Source organism: Falco naumanni, chromosome 3 (assembly GCF_017639655.2).
Source record: "Falco naumanni isolate bFalNau1 chromosome 3, bFalNau1.pat, whole genome shotgun sequence".
Lineage (NCBI taxonomy): Eukaryota > Metazoa > Chordata > Aves > Falconiformes > Falconidae > Falco > Falco naumanni.
In genome coordinates this window covers 65,062,558-65,083,728 of record NC_054056.1, presented here as the reverse complement: position 1 = coordinate 65,083,728, position 21,171 = coordinate 65,062,558, and the positions used below count along the sequence as shown (strand labels likewise).

At 37.0% G+C, this 21,171-nt stretch overlaps 1 protein-coding gene across 6 annotated transcripts in view; it reads right to left on the bottom strand.

Moving 5' to 3' along the window:
• Positions 1 to 922: 922 nt before the first annotated feature.
• Positions 923 to 21,171, bottom strand: part of MIB1 (MIB E3 ubiquitin protein ligase 1) — an 83,122-nt gene continuing 62,873 nt past the window's right edge. For 2 of the 6 annotated variants that reach the window (XM_040585813.1, XM_040585810.1), the window contains exons 16-21: positions 18,306 to 18,487; positions 16,835 to 17,027; positions 14,639 to 14,717; positions 12,987 to 13,100; positions 11,761 to 11,861; positions 923 to 6,639 (exon numbers count right to left, since the gene is read on the bottom strand). In XM_040585813.1, coding sequence (XP_040441747.1) covers positions 6,499 to 6,639; positions 11,761 to 11,861; positions 12,987 to 13,100; positions 14,639 to 14,717; positions 16,835 to 17,027; positions 18,306 to 18,487 — 810 coding nt within the window. In that variant the 3' untranslated portion in view covers positions 923 to 6,498. Of the gene's footprint in view, positions 6,640 to 9,279; positions 9,585 to 11,760; positions 11,862 to 12,986; positions 13,101 to 14,638; positions 14,718 to 16,834; positions 17,028 to 18,305; positions 18,488 to 21,171 lie in introns of those variants that run through there. The other 4 variants (XM_040585811.1, XM_040585812.1, XM_040585814.1 and 1 more) reach the window with 4 other exon arrangements.

The window sequence follows — 21,171 nt, the reverse complement described above, 5'->3', positions numbered from 1 at the left end:
CCAGAAGTTTCCACTGTGACCAACATTAGGGGCTGAAACCCGAGAGACCAGAGACCAAGTCTTAGGCCCATGCCGACATTGTTCCCATTACTTTCAATAAACAGGTATGGAGGAATATGTGAATGGCTTGTAAATCCCAAAGCAAAGAACAAGTAGCCATTTAAAATGTATGTTGACAATTTGCATCAATTGTTTTCCAATAAAAAGTTTAGAAAGATGTATCTGAAAATATTACGTTTTCATATCGACCTGTCACATACACCACAGTTGAAGACATCTCAAAAAAATGAAGAGAAACAGAGCACAACAAACTGAACTAGGATGCAGCAACTGTTCTCAGAATATGGGAGTTACTCCATCTGGCAGATTAAGTGATCACATTCATGTAGCCAGATCTGTGGAGGCCATTCAATTATAAGTAAACCTGGAGTCTAAAAAACTTAACAGTAGCTCTAATTAGTATTATGAACTGCATATTTACAGAAAAATTTGCACATATGCCACAGATAAAAATTTTACATCAACTTTTTTGTTTTTACGACATAATCCACCTTCATACTTTACTGTGCTGCTAAAATAATATTTGAGAGATGGAGATTCAAAGACACGCAGTGTTTCTGATGTTGCTACAAACACATTCTTCAGGGACATATTATAAAGAACCAGAACTTTTCAAAGTTTGGATTGCAAACCTTCGCAATAAATAAAGTCTGGTGCACTTTTAAAGAAAACAACCAACACAAGTTATCAAGCATTTGTTCAGGTATACAATTTTCTAATTCTGTGGTGACACCTAACATCATTATAACTAAGAAAGAGGAAGTTGAGTGTGCCACCACTCCTTTCCCAATGATGCATGCACAAGTCAGTACTAATTCAGTCCAATTACACGTTTAAATCAAAGCTTTTGAGGAAGTCAGTATACATCTTATACAATAAGTTTTATTAACCATACAGTACATTAGCATTTCCTTTGAGAAGCTTAGGCCTTGCTAAGCAGTTTTAATGAAAGCAATTACATAATGCTATCTGCATACAGAACACTACATTCACACAGACAACCTTAAATTTCTCCAATAAACAGTCATGTAAAAATCTACAATTTACGGAAAATACAAGGTTTTAACAAAAGCAAAGATGTTCCTGTGGTTCAGTGAAACCTGTTTTCTAATATTAATAGTTTGCATTCATAAAGACACTAAGCTTGGGACAAAGAAAAGTAGTTCCTAGAAGCTCAAAATGAGACTTAAATTTTTGTAAATATGGAATGGCATGCAAACATACAGATCCATTGTAGGTTATTTTTCTCTCTCTTATAAAAGACTTACTGGGCCAGAGTAAAGCAGGTATTTTTACATGTTTGTTTATACAATGACCTCTCCCCTCAAACTAAAAAATGTCACATACAGACAATTTTATCAGCAGTCTTTGCCACAAATGCTGCTTCCGTAAATGTGAATACTATTGCCCTTCAGACCCCCAAGACTGATGCAACAATCAGCCAACCTTCAGAAAGCTTAACAATACCTAAACTGGTTGACTGGTTGATTTTCCTTTACAGAAAGTATATACAAGTTTATAAATCCATGGCAGGGGCATTACAATTATATTAACATCAACTCATTAACTGGATTCAAAAGGTACTTGCATTCTGTAAGGACCCTATGGCTGCTGCGCATTCAACAGTTCTATCAAGGCACTGTACAGTCATTAAATCTCTAATATTCTCCAAGATGTGCTGAAGAATACTGTGAACACGTTTAAGTTGTTAAAAAGCCCTGAGTCAGAACTTCTGTATTTACCACAGGCTTAGCTATAAAAATGGCACATACTAAAACTTCTGCAGATAACAGTTTTGCTTTGTCAACATAAACAAGTTATGAAATGCATAAAAAGACAATAGTACGAATTCCAGCAATTTATGCAAGAATGATATACAATGTACATAGTGGCAAATCACACACTTCTATTGTACGTAATTTATACAGTCAGTAAAAAACCTTTGCAATGTAATCAGACATCAAAACTGATGAAGCAAAACAGAACTGATGTGTTCCCCATCCCTTCCTAAAGACAAAGAACAACTAGAGAAGAATTCGGTACTTTGACAGAAAGGAGGTAGCACTGCTAAAAGTTAGGCTGTAGTGTTTTTCTTTCTTTTTTTTTCTTTTTCTTTTGTTTAAGTGAAAACTTGACCCATGCAGCACAAAGAACAGGATAGGCATTTCGGTTCACCAGCTGCTACTGAAAGAGTAAAATTAAGTTTCTGACATTTAAATGTGTACAGGAAGCTTAGATCACTAGCTTAAAGCAGCTTCTTCAAACAATTTAGTGTTTACACAAACTGCATTTAATACTGCTAAAAATAATCAGGCATACGTAAAACTTCATCTCTAGAAAATATCTACACACTAAGTACTTAAATCAGATTATTTTTAAAAGACCACTTCATGTCTTTAAAAGAAGATAAAATACCAATTGTAAGACTATGCTAACAAGGCACAAGTACTTGTGCAAATCTGGTATATACTCATCCGGCCCAAGTTAAGACGACCACCTCCTAATCAAACTTCCACATTTATGGTGCAACTTGTTTATTCTCTTGCCAGTGTAATTTTCAGTATCTGCTTCAGCAAAAAGGGATTCCTCCAAACCCCAACATACAAGTACAGTACACAGTATTTCAACAAATGGCAAGTAGGGTAATAATAGCCCAAACTTTGAGAAGTGCCATATGAGCTTGGGGTACAGGAAGTGATAGTAGGTTAGGGAAAAAAAAAAAAAAAAGTCAGTTATACAGAAGTTAAGAAGCTACAACTATTTAGCATATCCTGTTAGCCTCTTAGGTTGTCTTTATACTTAAAATCACCGTGCACTGATGTAACCACTCATGTATTTTACTAAATGGAAAAAAAAAAAAAGAAGTATTTTACTTAAACATCTGAGCATGCCTCACACTTGAAGAATATGTATTATTAGGTGTCTTCTTGATCATTTCAAGAAACGAACTGAGATATTTCATTCAATTTAAATTCAAAACTGTTCTTAAATACTGGGGGATAATCATAAAACAAGGCTTGCTAATCTTACATTTTACAATTTTACAGTGTATTAGAGATAAATGCCATACTGATTTTTCTCTCATTTTCACTTTGCTCCCTAATAATAGTAAAGATAATAGGATTTACACTTTCATTTTTTGCTGAAGACAGAGGCACAATGACATATCCTCAACTCAGGATCCTAACCGCTGTCATCCCCTTTGGCTTCCAACTGAGCTTCTATTTCTCATCCTTTGATTATTGCAGTATTATCCAATTAAATACTTGTGCTCTGTGCACGTTGCATACATGACACCACACTAAATTGAGTGAATGAACTTACTAGCTTCCTCAACAACACTAGTCCACCTTCTACATCAGAATCCAAAGACAGTGGGTGAATCTAAGCGTCTATTTTCATAAACAACACTGGATTTGGAAAGATTTTTCCTCACTAAGTTTTTCGAAAGGCAAGTACTGTGTAGCCTTCCCAATACAAGATACAGCTCTTTCACCTGTTAGTAAGATGCCTCTATTAGTAACTCAAGCCTATCTGTTAGTTACCTAGTTTTTCTATTTCAGCTGTTTCTTGTGGCACCATAATAGCACCAGGTTGACATGCTTTAACTGGCACACAATGTTGCCAGATGAGACCAATCACAAACTTGTATGCAGTCACCTACATCTGGTGTGACTACAGTGTTGAAGACCAAGGCTGCTCCTATAGCAATACCTTCCATCATTCTCTCTACTTCCATAGAACTGGGATGGCATCCGAGCATTAAGAGTGTTGTAAAGTAACTTACGAGCTTCTGTCTGGAAAAGTACAAGGCTAACAAAACACTTATCTATGCTAAAATACATGCCTTCTGCAGATAAGGACTATTTAACATTCAACTCCAGTTTCCCACCCAGGATGCCGTAGATCAGTTCTTACTCAGCTGAATTATTCAATTGATGCTAAATTGGAATAATTTCAAGTAATTCTGGCTTGTTCCAGTGAAAAAGAATTAGGAAAATGCCAACTGCTATATTGAGGTTTCAGTTTTGAGCTGCATTATCAAGAAGAAATCCATCCTGCCTTTGTGCTAACACCACTTTATAGAGGTCCCCTTGAAAAATAAACAGGACACAATATTCAAAATATCTCTGCCACAGCCAGAGGAAACTGAGGTACAGATCTAACGTGTTACAGACTAAACCAAGAATGGATTGTCAAATGGCATACCCTATTATAAAATTACTTTTAGAGGAAGACTGACAGGACACTGAAGCCTACTAATAGAAAATTCAGCTGTCAAACACGCTCCAAAAAAATCAGACTTGGTGACACGCTTATTGGCCAAATGAAAATTGCAGTGAACACTTAGGTGCATTCAGAACTTTAGTGGAGATAGTGAAATGCTAAACTGAAAAAAAGCCTTAGATCAAAAACTTTCCTAAGGTCCCTGAAATTTTGGTATTTTAGAATAGGGACCCAAGAAACAAGAAAAGGGAGGGCTATTTCATTTGGCCAAGAAAACAGATTATCTGAGAAGAGGTGACTACCAGTATACAAAATAAAACAGACTATTGTATTGACCCCAGATTGAGATGGCGACCAATGAAAACTTACTAAAAAGAATGATGAACATTTGCGATTCTGAATCAAGATTAAAGATGGCCACAGAAAGGCTATGTATTACGCTACCTTGGTATGTTAAAAAGCCACTCTACATACGTTTTCCCAATATATCACCGTAATTGTTACCTGGAAAACTCCATTCGGAGTTTAAACCTTACTGGTTAAAGTTCACCCATCTTGACAGTTTACTAGTAATGGTCTTCTGAGACTTTTGCCAATGCTTGCACAATTCAGGCACGTCAACATAAGCTTCAAAAGACCGAGACAGGTTTATCTGAAGAGATACCATAATTTCATGCCTTTATCCTTACTTCCTGTAATCTTCCCCTGAACTACCCCTTTTTTCCACATTTTTGACATAAGCAATGAGAATTAAGAGAAACTAATCTTAGCTGCAAGTAAGGCACCTAAGTGACTCCAGCACGGATTTCTTTATTCTGCAAGAGCACATCCAAATGAAGTCTGCACAATGGCAAAGGGCTACATAAACTATGCACTCAGAAAACTGCCCGATCACTTACAAGTAAGCACGCATTCCTTCTAGCTACGAGAGATCCTTTAAATCAGCATACTTTCTTCCATCCAAAAAGATGGAAGGAGGTACTTGTTATCAAAGTGTTCATAGTTTGCCATTCCTGACAGTAGCATTTTTGGTGTCAGGAACACCTCTGTCACATCAGTGACAGCTAACTCCTTGAGCCAACCGCAACTCACCTAGGCACGGCTCACAATTCACTGCTCCGTCAGCAGTATCTTCATTGGCAGTACTACCCAGTAATGTTCACAGATAAGTTCTGGTGTCAACATCCAACTTAGATGAATAATCAACATTAAATCTTCTCTTTTGCTGTTGACACTGTTTGCCTGGAGACAATAAAACTAATTTAAGAGAGGAAACCTTGCAAAATCTCTAGTTTTCCCTAATTCATAGACCCAAAATATTTAAACGGCCCCACATATATATATATATATATATATATATATATCTGTTCCTCTACAACTGATCAAATTCACTCATCTGAAATGGGTAACTGACCCACTGCTTGAACGTTTCCCTTTCCAGTCAAGTTAAAAGCAATTCCACACAAAATTATGTGGCCAGCAGAATTAAGAAGTTCACTATTCAAGTTAGCTTGAATCTGTTAGACTAAAGTGCTACTTTGGGAGCATGTTTCTAAACTAGATTTTTCTTTTCACTGTTTCCTTCCCAACCCATCTCCAGCAAAGGGCATGATAAAGTTAGAATTACCTTAACATTGTTTCTTGAGGCCTGAACTTATGGGAATAGTATACATATTATTACTGTGTATACACTTTGTATTGATTTTGCATTATTGTGTATTCCAAGACAGAAATTATTGTGAATCATACCTGTTCACAGGAAATTTCAATATTCTCCAGAAAAGCATAAAACAAAAAAATCCCAAATATTTATATTTGATATAAACTGAAAATACAAAAAACAACCCTTACATCACTTGACATCTGATACATACATTAGAAAACAAATAAAACCAAAACAAGATTGTCCCTTTAAACTTTAAGGGGAAGAAGACGACAGAAAGGAAAAAAAAAAAAAGACAAAAAAAAAAAGACTGCTTTAGATTAGTTTCAGGCTTAGATGTTTTTTAAGAGTAAAGCTAAAAGCTGACTGAATACTGTCCTCTCATTTGATGTGTTCACAGTCTTTAAATAATTACCATGTAATTAACCTGTGTTACAGTATTAGAAATGTTTTCGCTAGAACCCTTCACTGCCTTTCAACTTACAGAGATTTAAATCATCAAAATGTCCTTACTATTTTGTAAGCTAATAAGACACTGGTTCCACTACTTAATACAAAAGGATCCTTCGTTCAATTGCCTTGCGGCATATAGGGCATTCACTCATTCGGTCTCCACAAAGTTGACATGTTCCATGGCCACAGAGAAAGATCATATTCTTCAGACGGTCCAAACAGACAGGACACATAGTCTGCAAAAGATTTTGACAGGTTACATAGTCAATGGCAGCAGTGTTACAGCATCAAATATGCAATATATAAATTACTGAAATTTAACAATAATATGCCATCTTAAGCACAGCATACCACTGCCATAGCATAATCCAGCCACTACCCAAAAACTAGATTATTTTTTTTAAAGTCACATTTTTACTTCACATTGACTTTAAATAGGTAGGCTTTTCCTATTCCATCATGACACAAAAACTATGTAAGCTTTTTTCCAGATATGATCCCTTTAAGTAAGACAATCCTGTAGTAGGCTGACACCACATTTTCAGTATCATTCATTACCCAAGTTTACAACATTAAGACATTCTTCAGAAACACTCCCTTTTATGCCATGTAATCTTCCAGGGAACGAAAAACACGAACAGCTTTACGTGTGCAATGCTTAGGTAGTGATTTATAAACTTCTTCTCAGTCTACCTAGCCATTCATATACTTACCTTTAAACATTAAGCACTGAACACATGCAGAAAAACAAAAATGTTGCATAATCAGTATTACACGAAAAGATTCAATACTGCTTATTCCAGCCTCGTTCATGGAAGTTACCTAGACTTTCAACCAAAAGAACTCAAGTTTCAAATGAAGAGCAACTTATTAAAATGTGACCTTCAGTCATAACAGTAGCACAGCAAACTTTTAAAATCAGTTTTAATTGCTGAACATCGAAGTGACAGCCAATGCCCAAAAAAGATCTCCTGAAGTTCTTCAAAAGCAAAGTTTGTTTTGTACCAAGCCACTACGGAAAAATGTCCTTCACCCTTTCCCACATAAGTTTTGGTAAGGCATGTTCCTTCACCATAAACATACTGCAGCCATATTAGGGTTTCATTTATAACAGTTTATCTAAGGTTGGTACATGAATAGATGTTATAACAGATGATAATTTTAAAGATCATTCTATAGTGCAACAAATCAAATCTAGGATGTCCTTAGATCTGAGACACACCACACATATCTAACACTTACAAATGCTGATCTCATACATAATATGAAATACTAACAGGGGTCATATTTCAAATGCAAATTCATTTTATCACCACCTTGCACCTGTGACTTGTTTTCATATTCATCATTAGGGCTTTACTTCAGTTTGTTCATCTCATGAGAGGCAGAATCCACAGCATGAACCCTATTCAGTATAACTTTAAAGGATACTTACTGTGGAATCTATAGATATACTTCCTAGGGTAGATAGCTTAGTTGAAGACCAAATAAATTCACCCATCAGTCTGCTTATACAGAGTTTAAATTGGCATATAATCTGGCTAAATGTCTATTTTAATATCCAGGATCCCAGTATAATGGGCTAGCAGAAATGTAAAACCTCCAGATAAAACCTTATGTCAATGTATGTTTTAAAAACCCCTTCACTCTTCCCATAAATGCTGTACTCCAACTTGGTCAGAACTTCCACGTTACTATAACAAAACTCTCAAACTAAGAACTGGCAAAAGGCCAACTGTCTGTCAGTCAGTCATGCTCATTCTTCCATTCACGCCAAGTCATCACCTTCACATCCCAATGCGACAATTAAAGCATTCTTCCTCCAGTAACCTACAGTCTTCAAGTATCAATGAAACAACTATTTCCAATTAATACAGAGCTGTCCCGTGCAAGGGTCTGTAGCCTGATAGTACTGACATGATGCCCTTTGACAAAGGACAAAGCAAACCCAAATCTTCAGAGAAAACGCTTGTAGCCTTTATTCTATGCTTTTTAGCTCAATTATTTGCTTTTGTGCTTAAATCTGATGTCAGAATTACCGAAGTTACAAGGGTCTGTTTCTCTCCAAATGCCACACCATCATTTGAAAATGAAAACATCCATCGAGTGACTCAGAAATAATAAAAAAAATCTGTTCAAATACCATTACTTTTGATTGTTTTGTTCAGTGAAGTACAGAAATCCGAACATTTTCATTTCATAGAACTTTTCTGTAATTGCATGCAGTATTAGCAAATTGCCCAATTTCTCCTGCTCAATACAAATGTAGGTATTAGCTGAATTATCATAAATTCTTAATATGATACTATTTTAACATTTAAGTTACTTCATATAGTAGAAGAATTCAACTGACAGGAACAACCAAACTTTGTTTGCTATGCAATTCTGTTCTAACAAGAATTTTCCCAATTAGCTCAGCAGTTTCCCAGGGGAATACAAGCCCAAATAACTGAGTTTTATCCACCTTTTGATGAGTATTACTTAAGCACTACCTTATATGCACTTTTACAGTAGAAGAAAGTTCACTGCGTGCCTTATACCCCATTTGTGCCACAGCAGCAGGAAATAAGCAGTATCTGTTTCTACTGTACTATTAGTTTGTTAGAACATTCTCTGCACGAAACCACACGTACTTCTTTTTTATCTGCATGAAACATTTGACACCCATCTTCTGCTGGAAAACAAATGGCGTAAAAAGGCACTACACCTGTTCTACGTGAGAACTGCTTCTTTGGATAAGTAGTCTGACAAAGTGCTCACTGTACCCTTAATTGGGCTTGCAATTAAAATAATTTTATCACCAACAAGGTGTTTTAAACTGCCTGAAATACCAATTCCTCACTACTAAAACCAGTTTTCCCAACAAAATACAGGTGCACAGTGACAAAATAGATTTATTTTTAAGGAGAAATAAAGTGATGTAAGTATGGTGAAGGAACATACATAAGATATTAGACAGATGATGGTGATTATGTATGAAATGGAGCGTAGGTATTGCAATTACAGTCAAAAGGGTTCACATTCAGGGAATCCCTGAAGAATGGTGTGGTCATCAGATCTGGGAGATTCTGTTGACATCAGCATCACTTCTGCTTGGCACCAGAAATGGTTTTAAAAGCTTGCTGCACTAACATATTAGATTATCATTGAAGGTATGAGTTGAAACATAGGATTATACCTGCTGAAAGAGAACAACATTTTAAGTAAAAAAAATAAAAATCAATGTAACATGAAGACTGAACTGTTAAAGTACAAATCAAAAGAATATACAATTATAGTGGAATGCTGTGCATCATGTCAAACAAATCTAACAGATGAGGTGACCAACTTGAATCAAATCCAACTTGCTACTCGCAAGTATGATAATCAATTTTCCCCGTCACAAGACTAAGCAGAGGAGACACTAAGGAAAACATGAAAGAGTCTCAAGCCAAGATGCACACGAACAGAACCCCCTCTTTCTAGTCAGAGGCATTGAACAATCTACTAGACAAAAGGGCATTTCAAAGCTGAAGACTACACTTAAATTCTCCAAGCATCCTGGTATTAGAACTTCCTTACTACTGCAAATTTGAAAACCAGAGAATGCAAGTAGAGAATGACATGTATAAAGTAATTCTTTTCTCCCTAATACAGCATAACTTTCTTATATTAGAAAGCTTCTGGCTAGCAAATCCCAAAGGTAAGACAAAATTTTTAAGAATAAAAGACCACCTAAGGAAAACTGAAAAAAATGAGATCACATGTAATCAAGAAGAAAAACTGCAACACAGTTTTCCTTTCACATCCCTATATGTAACAAGTTACATAGAGCTCCAATCTTTTCTGGTTACATTATTTTAGGAGTTTATAAAAGAAAAAAATACATCTGAAGAAAACAGATTACTTGCATTTAAGCGTTCATCTGCATGTTTTGCATATGTTGTTTTAAATGCCAAAGCAGTAACCTTATTCTTTTCATTCAGTGTTAAGTAAAACATAAGCTAAGCAGATGTAAGATGTCAGAGATGTCTAGAAACTCCAGATGTTATCGTCAAGACAGACATGGATTTTTCAAATTACAATTTTTAATCTGCATGTTCTTATACAGTCAAAAACTACAGAGGAATCTGTTTTGAATTTGATATTTGAATTTCTGTTACTGGGGTATGGGCCAAGTCTCCATACAACAGGAAAAGCTCTTCACAGACATGCCACTGAGGTTAAAACTTGACAGCAGATCAGCTCCCAGATTTAAGGCGTTTAGAAATACGCGCTCTAAAACTGGCGATCTAAACACTTCAGTGTTAGCTTTCACGGACATGAACAGCTGAGAGCAACAACTACCAGGACTAGATGTGATGCTGCCATCACTGAAGTATTACTGACTGCTGTAAGCCTAAAAGAGGAGAAGGTAAGTAATACAGTAGGAATGCTTCTCCTGTTTCCTGTATCCATGAAAAGTTTCTTCCAATTGTGTTATACATAGGAAAGCTAAAAATCACATTGTCAGGGTTCCAAGAGAGTTAGTTCATGCAATAGTCAGATACCCCAGGTCCTTTACTGCTGAAAAAAATCTCAAAACAAAGTTTTTCTTTCTTTAGATGGAAAAGCAAGGAAACAACTCAGTAATTTACCGCAGGGAAGTTATGTAGACAATTACTTAAGCACTTCTAGCGGAACTAGACTTACAGATGTAATAAATTTAAATGGGTAACTGTCAGTTATCTAAAACATTAATTTTTGGTTTTCATTAGGTTTCTAAATTGCATGTAACTTAACTAATGAATGATAGAGACAACCTATAGTCAATTTGTCTAAGTTGCCTCCTGCAAATTCTACTATGCATAATTACAAAAGACAAACCTTATCCTTTACATTCCAAATATTCAAATTACATGTACAGTACTTTCAAAGGTTTTAATTTTGCAATCACACAGTTTTTTGTAGAGTACGTAAACTACAGCCTTCACACAACAGGTAACTGCCAGCCATTGTTCAAAGGCAGCTCATAAAGAGACAAGTAGAGATTCAGGTAGATACAGTATAGCAAAGAACACCTACTTCTATTACTGTTCTGTGAAAAGAGGTTCTGCTGTACCTATACACTCAGGTCAGCTAAACAGACAGAGAACGTACTGACTGGGTAGAGCACCCTTTTTTAGTCACATCAAACACAGCTATTTGATGATTTTATTTCTTTTTAGACCTATACATACAAGACACACAAGTCACACCACACAAAAAAATACTGGTTATTTAACTGAAATTTAAGAACTGAAGCAGTTTAACACATAATTCTGTTTTAAACAAGAGAAGATGCATCAGCTTTTTAGATTATCTTAGTGGTCCATAACATTTTTATCCAGCACTTTTACCTGCTCCTTGATGTCTTGTAACTGTTGCTGCAGCTTCTGCACATCTGCATTGACATTGGTGTTGTCTTTGTCTTTCTGCAAAACTGGAATGTTTCCACTTGCTGTAATTTAGAGAAAATAAAGACATGAGGTTAGGCATCAATCTAATGAAATGAGAATAATTATTTCCAGTGTACTAACTACATTTTTTCAATTATCTGAAATAATGTTAGTCAAACATATTTGATAATTATATTCACTACGACATCACTGCAGCTCAATTCACAAAGAACTTTGAGTTTAGTGGCAACGCACTTCTTTGTCAAATATTTCCTCAATAAAGATGCTCAAAATGCCTGTAGCCCCTTAACTTCCTAGAGTTCTTCTTCATCAGTGAAGTTTCTGCAGTAAATTTTTTGCATACAAAAAAAATAAAGCCAAATCCTTTCACACTGAAAAGACTTTTTTAACTACACAGTTGATTCTATATGGTGTTCAAAACTGCACAAGTGTCTTGGAAGTAGTTTATTCAAAATCTGAACAAAGCTCAGATTATTATTCCTACATTTGACTGATCCAGGAAGCAACGTTGCTACAAGAAACAGAAAAACTGAAAAGTATTTCAAATGACAAATTTTAAAATTTCCAGTATATTAAAAACCTGATTTTAACGATTATTCTTACATTCTTACATTATTTAGGAACAAGACAAGAACGACCTAATATTCCAATTCACATAAACTCAATTCAGACACTGTATAGCACACAAACAGAATAAATAAAAACATTTCATAGAAATTATTCAAAGTCGTCACAAGTTTAAAAACTAGTCAAAGCAGGAGACGTACAACTGAACAATCTGTCATGAAAGTACTTGTACCTAGATGCAAAATATTGACCATTCCTTTATCAGTCAGAGGGTTCCAGAAGTCAAATACATTTACTTGCTCATTTGCACAATTACAGACAATTTTCAACTTTTGCTTCACAGAACATTAATAAGTGGCTGAAAAGTCATGTATGTTTCAGCTTTGGTTCTGGATGCAATCCTTTAGTGTAACGACTGGTGTTACCTACCATCTCACCTGCTACTACCACTGTAGAAAGCAGTGCAAACAGCAAATGAATACCTGGCTTAACACTGTTTGTATTAAACTTTTCTTTAAAAAGAGAGGAAAGATTTAGGTCATTTAAAAGAATAAGAAGTTGGGGGAATGCGAAAGAGTATGGGTTTTGGAGTCACTCACAAATATCATCAGTGGTATCTTCTGTACCTTTCCCTCCGCAGCACATCATGAAAGGCACTCTTCGCTCAACGACTGCTCGACACTGTACACATTTCTTCATCAAACTTGCACAATCTGAGAGGACAGAGAAGTAAATCAACTCTGAAGCCTGCTATTTCATTCTTCTTTCCTATCTGTGAGCTTTTTTATTCACAGTAACTATACAGTGATGCCATAATAGATGCTTATAATACAAATAACTACTTGTGTTCATCTTACCATTTTCTGCAAATCACACCTATAAACAATGTCTTGTTTGGGATTCCAGGTAAACCTATTCTGTTATCATCTTAATGTATTTCAAGCGAGCAGGTTTCTCTTTCTCCAAATGGATGTCTATTTCACAAGAACTGCAGAGGTTGAAGTAAAATCACACACATTTGAGACCAGAACTTCCAAGAATGTCTTGACTACCTGTTTTTTCCTTTAGAACAAAGAATCTCACTGCCCTAATGCTTCAGGGGAAAACAGATGTGGCTCCTTACCCTTAAAAGAGTAAACAAATCTTTTTATATAATTCTAGAAAGGAGGCTGTAATTCTTCTACTAAAGGCAAACGATTATGTCTCATAAATGCTGAAGGTTACTGTGAATCAATAGAGTGGGTCCTATAAACTACACACATTTGAAGACTCTCATCCTGCTTGAACAAGATATCCAGAAAATAAACTGGAAATAAATCATCTATAGCTGTTAAACCTTTTGCTGTCCTTATTGCAGCTTAGACTTGGTGATGTGTATTGCACTGATGAAATCCTTTACCACAGCAATCAACCTTTTTGCTGCCCTCTTCCTGAGAAACTAATAAACCCCCCCCAACTTTTCTCATCATCTTTCAACTGCAGTGAAAGAGGCCAGATCAGGATAACTAAAGTTAGTGATTCGATGTCTGGTCTGTCAGTCAGAAGAGAGGAAGACACCAGACTTCATTAGTAAGACCAAGTAAGGAGTTACTTATGGAACTGACTACCTCCCCTCTTATGTAGATCCTCAGCAACAAAGACTGCTCTTCTCTAGGCAAATGACCCTTCAACAAAGCCCTGAAACAACAAGGTGATGGCTGCACTCTCCTTCACATATTCTCAAAACAAAAAAAAAATTCTGGAGATGTCCTATGTCTTTTTGCCACACCAGTGATATCAAAATGAATCGTAAATGGTGCTCATTGCAAAGACATATGGTGTGTCTTTTAGGGAAAAACACAGCCCTTGTGCAAATCTGTAGACTAGTAATAAAGTGTATTAAATATTTATTTACAATATGCTTTTAAAATATCATTTGCATATCTAAATGCAACCTGCAAAGCAATAAAATTAATGCTAATTACTTCAGAAGTTTTAGCGATATACAGCAGGCTTCTATAATCTGAGCAAGCCTACTCATAATTAAATAATTCAGATGGAAAAGCACTTGCTTTCTGAATTTTTGAAAATTTCCAGTTTGTCCTCCATTTATTTCATTACAGCACAACAAATAATGCCAAAATTCTGACTATCACACCAGACTATCATGCAAATTGGGTCTGAAGTCAGATTACTAATGAGCTTTTAGCAATCTGATTAAAAATGCTGTTTCAAGATTACTTAAAAAAGAACTTCCGTCAAGTTTACTTACTCTCACAGGCACACATATGACCACAAGGCTGGAAAAGCACTGCTGCCTTTTTGTCTGAACATACCACACATTCTTCAATCTGTAAAGAACAATAAAGCCACGTATGAGAAAAGTTTAACTCCTGCTCACCACATTAATTTGCTTTTACACTCTTTGGCAAGGCGTGTGGACTTTAAGAAGCTCCATCTAGTGTTACTTTATTTCAGCACCTCAGAATGCAATTTGAATGAGTTCTCACACTGACAGATTCTAAGAACAGGTATTTGCTGGCAATATTTGTATGTTCAGTACACTGACAGGCAGAGAAGCAGCTAAGACAGTGTACGTTTCTCTATTCTTTATTCCACCATATGTACTTAAATTGGAGATGTTCAGCCTGAAGAGAAGGCTCCGGGGAGACCTTACGTAAGTGAGGCTTACGGTACTGTAAGTATGGTACTTACTTTCAGTACTGAAAGGGGAAAGACTTTCTTTTGTAAGAAAGATGGGGACAGAATTTAGCATGGCCTGTTGTAATAGAACAGGGGATAATGGTTTTAAAGTCTGGTGGATTCAGACTAGGTATAACGAAGACTTTTTTTTTTTTTTTTTTTTTTTTTTTTTTTTTTTTTTACAATGAGGGTGGTGAAACACTGGACTAGGTTGCCCAGAGAGGTGGCAGATGCCCCATCCCTGGCAACATTCAAGGTCAGGCTGGATGGGGCTCTGAGCAACCTGATCGAGTTGAAGATGTCCCCGTTCACTGTAGGTGGTCGGACTAGATGAGCTTTAAAGGTCCCTTCCAATCCAAACTATTCTATGACTCTATGAAATTTACTTGTAAAATACTGTTTTAGTAAACTGTTTTAATATTCTGGGTTAGGGTTTCTCAAGCCCTTTAATGTGACAAACTATATATACATGACCATAGACATCATTAACTACTCCATACTGGCCTGGACCACCCTCTTCCAGTTCACAGAACTGTTGTCCAGGTTCATTCATTTCTTAGCCTTGCAGATATTACTGTAACCTTTTATACAGAAAAGGTGTAAGAGAAGTATTGACCAGATAGTCCACTCTCTCAATCTAGTTTAGCAACACAAATCCAAGGAAGGTTATTCACAAATTAGCTTTCACCTGGGAAAGCTGATTTCCATAGATTAGCTTCTTTAGATGGATGAAGAGAAGTAGAAGCCTTACTTTGCTGCTGTGAATCACCCAGTGGCAGAACCTTTTCACTAAAAAAGAAAGTCTAGAGAAAAGGAGCTTGCACTATGTTAATATTTGGCCTTTGAAAATATGCACTGCAGAATACTGAATCGTATAAGTAGTAAGAGATTGAATAGTAAAACCAGTAAAAATTAATATTTACAATTCTTGTATTTACTCTGGAGTGGGGCGGGGAACCAAACCACCACACCACAGAAGTGGAAGAGTCAACTGTGCTTGGAAGAAAATAAAAAGAATAGAGTGGGTTTTCTACAGATCAGAAAACCTGTGCGTTTTTTTTAAACAGCTAAAAAGCAACAGAAGGACAAGACTTTGTGATTATGGGAAATAAAAGAATACTCAAACAGAAAAGCAATGGGAATGTCACAAATACTTGGGAGCAACCATCTGCAAAACCCGAGTACCTTACTAGGATTAGGTCCCCAAAATAGGGCACAACTGATTGATACTCTGAAGGAGAAAGACAGCATAATGAAATTCATGATTGCAAAGAAAGAGAAGGTGAAAGCTGAAAATAATTAACTTCAAAAGCAAGCACATATTATCTCACCCAGTTTACAGGCAAACCATCTTTCCAAGCAGCCCTAAGGAATACAAGAACTCTGAAGAACCAAATATGACTGAAGGAAATTATACTTCAGGAAAAGCAGCAATTTATCTCAACACAGGGGAGGTGGGGGGGCAAAGTCTATTTACATAAAGCATCCTCAGGTGACCGTATTAGGAAGTCTGAAGAACTGAACAAAAAAGAAATTGCAGGGCGGGGACAGAATGAGGGGCAGGCAGGACATGGATACAGGCAAATAGAAAACAGTAACATACAAATGTTTGGACAAGGTATCATTTCAATAAAAAATTAACTCCATCCAGTGAGCACCTGTAAGGCAAAACATCACTTAAAATATACTACACTTTTCCCTTACCTCTTTTTTTACTTTTCCATTAAAACCAGAAGCAGAACCAGTAAACGTTGGAAGTTTTTACCTTTGTCCTAGATTGAACTTGTTCTTTGCAGATGAGGCATTTTTTCACCCGTGGTGAGCACAGAGAACACGTGGCAATGTGTCCACATGGGCCAAACAGAGTATCTCTCTTCATGTCTGAACACACCATACATTCTTCTAAGGTTTCAGAATCATTGTTGATCATAGATGGACTTCGGGAACCAACCTGACCACTACAAAGAAACTTTGCAGTCAAACTTCAAAACTTTTTAAAATTCTTAATTTAAAATGCAACTTAATTTGCTGTCTATCTATATAATCCTATGCGTTCAGGCATCAGTGTATTACCATAAAGCAATCCAAACTGCATTTTCCCAAACGTACAGTTGACACTAGAGTGCAAGGTCACATACTCTGATAAAAACATTCTACAGAAAGAGGTCACACAAGTTCGAATAGCATCTCGTGAACATAAAACCCCCTGCCTTCCCATCCTAAGAGCTTACTTTATTAATAGAGACATACCCTGTAGATTCAGAACTGCACAGTTTGACACCTTAATCATTAATATACTTCCAACGCTGAAGAACCCCCCACAACTCCAGCAGTGAGTTCACCTCGGCTCTTTGTGCTGCTGCTGACCCAGCAGAGGGAGCGCGAGTTGAACCTAACCAACACGCTCCTACAGACCTCGCAAGCCCATAAAAGGTGGAGAGAACCAACAGCCGCAGGGATGAGACAGATGCACAGACACAGACAGAAAGACTCTGAAGAAAATAAGCACCTTGCACACCAGGGCAGAATCAACAAAAATAATCTCTCTTCATGACATTTTGTAAGTACGTTTTTGATTTTCATAGAGGAATTAAGAATGAGAATTACGTAAGCCAACAGGGGGGACACAACTAGGACAATTAGTAAGCTGAAAATTCTCATACTGCAGGCGCTTGATAACATGACCTTTCACTGAAATCATAGTTCTTAGTTAAGTGCTTCTAAGACATCAGACCTACCACTCCTCTAGAAAGAGGAATCATTCTACTTGACAGATACTCAGGAGGTCACTCACTCAAAGCTGTGTCAACACTGAATCTACACCAGGTTATACTGGGTGTTGCCTATTCCACTCTTCAAAACTTGCATGGACAAAGATTTCACAACCTTCCCGGGCAACCTGTCACAATGCTTAATTATTCTTTCAGCAATTCCCCCCTGCCTTTTCTGGGATGGTTTGAAGTCCTACCAACCTCCACCTGCACACTGCCACCTTCCCATTCTCCTCCCTCCCATATTAACACATATGGAAGTCCTGTTAAGACTCGTGTAAGTTTCAACTATTGTATTTGTAAATAGCATTCAATGTACCATAGAAAATAAAGAATTCACTGAAAGTCAAGAATAAGTTTGTATGTTTTAACACTATTGCTAATAAAGGCACAATGTTTTAAATACATCAGTTAATCTGTAGAGAGCAGGGATTTGAAAATCGCGTATTTTATGAATATACCAACCTGACTTTTTCTTTGTGACATTTAGCCAATGCTTTGCAGAGGCTAGGATCAGGGCAGAGATCGAGAGGAGACTGACCCTTCTTATTACGAATGCTGAGGTCAGCTCCATTGGCTGCCAGGAAGCAGGCAATAGATGCTGCACTCTTCTTCTCTGCTCCCTGAGTGCCAAGTCCCATTATTAACTGAAAGAAAACAAATATGTAAGCAACTTGAGAGACTCTCTGAACAGAAATACTCTGCCTAAAGGAAAATGACTTGACACGCTCACATGCACATACACACACACAAACATATGTATAAATCTGTAAGCCCAAAGAAGCATCCTGAAATAAAAATCAAAACAATCACATGGCTGCTTGATTCTGAGTCAGCTATACTCAACTTTCCTTTAAGGAACTAAAATTCAGCAAGGAATAGTTCAGCTATTGAAACATTCAGTCTCCTGCACACCTATACTCAGTTGTGAAGTGGCTGTCCTTCTATATAAGCACTGTAAAGAGCAAAGTCCCAGTGGGTACATTCAGAATACACTTGAAGTAGACTGAAACAGCTGAATTCAAATAAATGCTACCACCACCACACTTGGACTGAAAACATAGCTGGGCAGAGAAATGAATGCACACTTACTTTTAATCTAGTGAGTAAAGCACCTGCCTAAGAAAGCCTTAATTTCAGTTGTCTTCTCAGCCTGGAGGGATTTAAATTCACATACCTGTCCTCCTGTCCTGATCATGTAATGCTCCTTTGCCCTTTTACAACTATTACCGTATTTCTGTGTTAGTGTACCCATCACACACAATTCACAAGACCAGATAGAGAAGTGAAGAGAGAAGGCTCACTACCATAGCCCAGGACAAAGAGGATTCACCTACTCTGAAGCATTCTGGGCCTACTCCCAAGAAGTTTTTGTATTAAAGCTTGATTAGATAAAACATGTAAGTATAATGCACGCTACACACATCACGAAACTGCTGGCACCACTAAGAATCCCTCAGCAAATTACACTAGACTATATTCAAAGGAACAGCTTTGGCACAGCTGGGACAGCTCCAGTTCGAGGAGTTTTAAGTGCTGAATTGCAAAACTGTAAAGGCTTCGACACTAGGATAGAGGCAGGATTTTGTACGCACCTCTTTCCCATCAATTAAGTGCCTAACTTGACTAAGGTACATCTTTCTACACCACTTTCAGTTTGTACGATCTATCCCTGCAGCTGCTTTTTTAAAAGCTGGGTATCAAGTATCACCCCTAAAAATTACGTAATTTTGGCTGGATTAACAACCATTTAGCATTTAAAGAACTAGATGTACTATTTTAGACACAATCAGCATACAGGAATAAATAAAAAAAAATAGATAGGTGTTACTGCAGACCTAAAGGTTGCATATTTTCAAGTCTGAACTACGAAGAAAAGTTTTCCAAATCCCTCTAGTTATTTCCCCATCCCTCAGAGGTGACTTGTGAAGAAAAAGGCTTTGTTTGGGTCCATGTCTTGCAGCACATAAAGTATGTATTAGAAGTTTTTACCCTGCCTTGATAACTGCAAAATTATCCTTCTCATCACAGAGCCACCCAGTTTCCTAGGGAAGCAATTTTATTTTTAAACATCAGCCTATATGTTCTTCTTCTAGTAAGAAGTTCTTATATGAGTAAGTACTACTGAGGTGCTACAAAACTCTTGGAAGGTCACTTCATTAATTCAAAGATACTCATGGTCCTGCATTCTTCCCTACGATCAGGTAAGAACAGTATAGCTAGAGAGACTTTGTACCAGGAAAACCAGTAAGTTAGAGAGAAATTTTTTGTGGTGTTCAGATCACAGAGTTTTTTTGTTTATAAATTCAGATAATTTTTCTGCATCTCAATTACAGCACTGGCTGAAGCAAAGCAGAGATTTTAGCTTCAGCCCGGGTACCTTGGCCCGTGTCAGTAATCCAGCCAAGGTACCACAACACCCAGTGAAAGGCGATTTGCTCAGAGGTTGGCAGAGCAGATGTTTTTTGAAGGCACGTCTACATGAATAATTTGCTGCAATCCTTTCTTATTTGCTGGGACAAGAGTTCTCCTGCCGTTCACACTTGGACCTTACGGGCTCTATGAGCTCTAAACTGTTCCTGAAAAAAACAGCTGTTGTGCCTGCAAGAGGAAAATCAAACACAGATTGTTTGCTTCAGTTGGTGTGGATATACACTGCACTAAGACTGGCTCCTCCACCTGGAACAGCCATCAACATTATTCAACAAAATCTTGAGTCCTATAAGACTTCTGGTGTGCTTGTATGCTTTGAGAACATCAATGCTGCATCCCATAATGCTTCTCTGGTAGTCTGCAACATTTCAGGCACACAGAATGGGGGAAAAAAAGAAAACCCAACAAAAAAACCCAACCAAAAAACCTGCAAAACGACCACGCATGCACAAAAACCACCATTATGTCTTGGTGCCTAGTATGGCTGCAGCAAGCTTCTTGTGGAGGGTGCTAGCCCTGAGATGCATCAACATAAGCCAGACCCAGCCAACCCACCTGCGAGGGAGAAGCTTCAGTGTAATCCACACAAACAGTACAAGTATCATCCAAGTAATTGTAACTATGGATGTATCTTTGAATCTGTAAACACCTAACTGACTTCAATTATTTTAAGCCTGGATTTAGACAGTGGCCTCATTTTGAAACTTAAAAGAAGTTTAAGGGTCTGAAAGATACTTATATTGAAAGGGATAACACTAAACAAGCCTGGGGAATAATACATTTATTTAGGATAAGTAGTACCCTAGACCAAGGAACATTGCCTCTGTAATAAAGCAACCGAAATTACTTTTTTGTGGTGGTGGTGACTGTAGTTTAGAAAATTTCTCTTCCTCCCAGC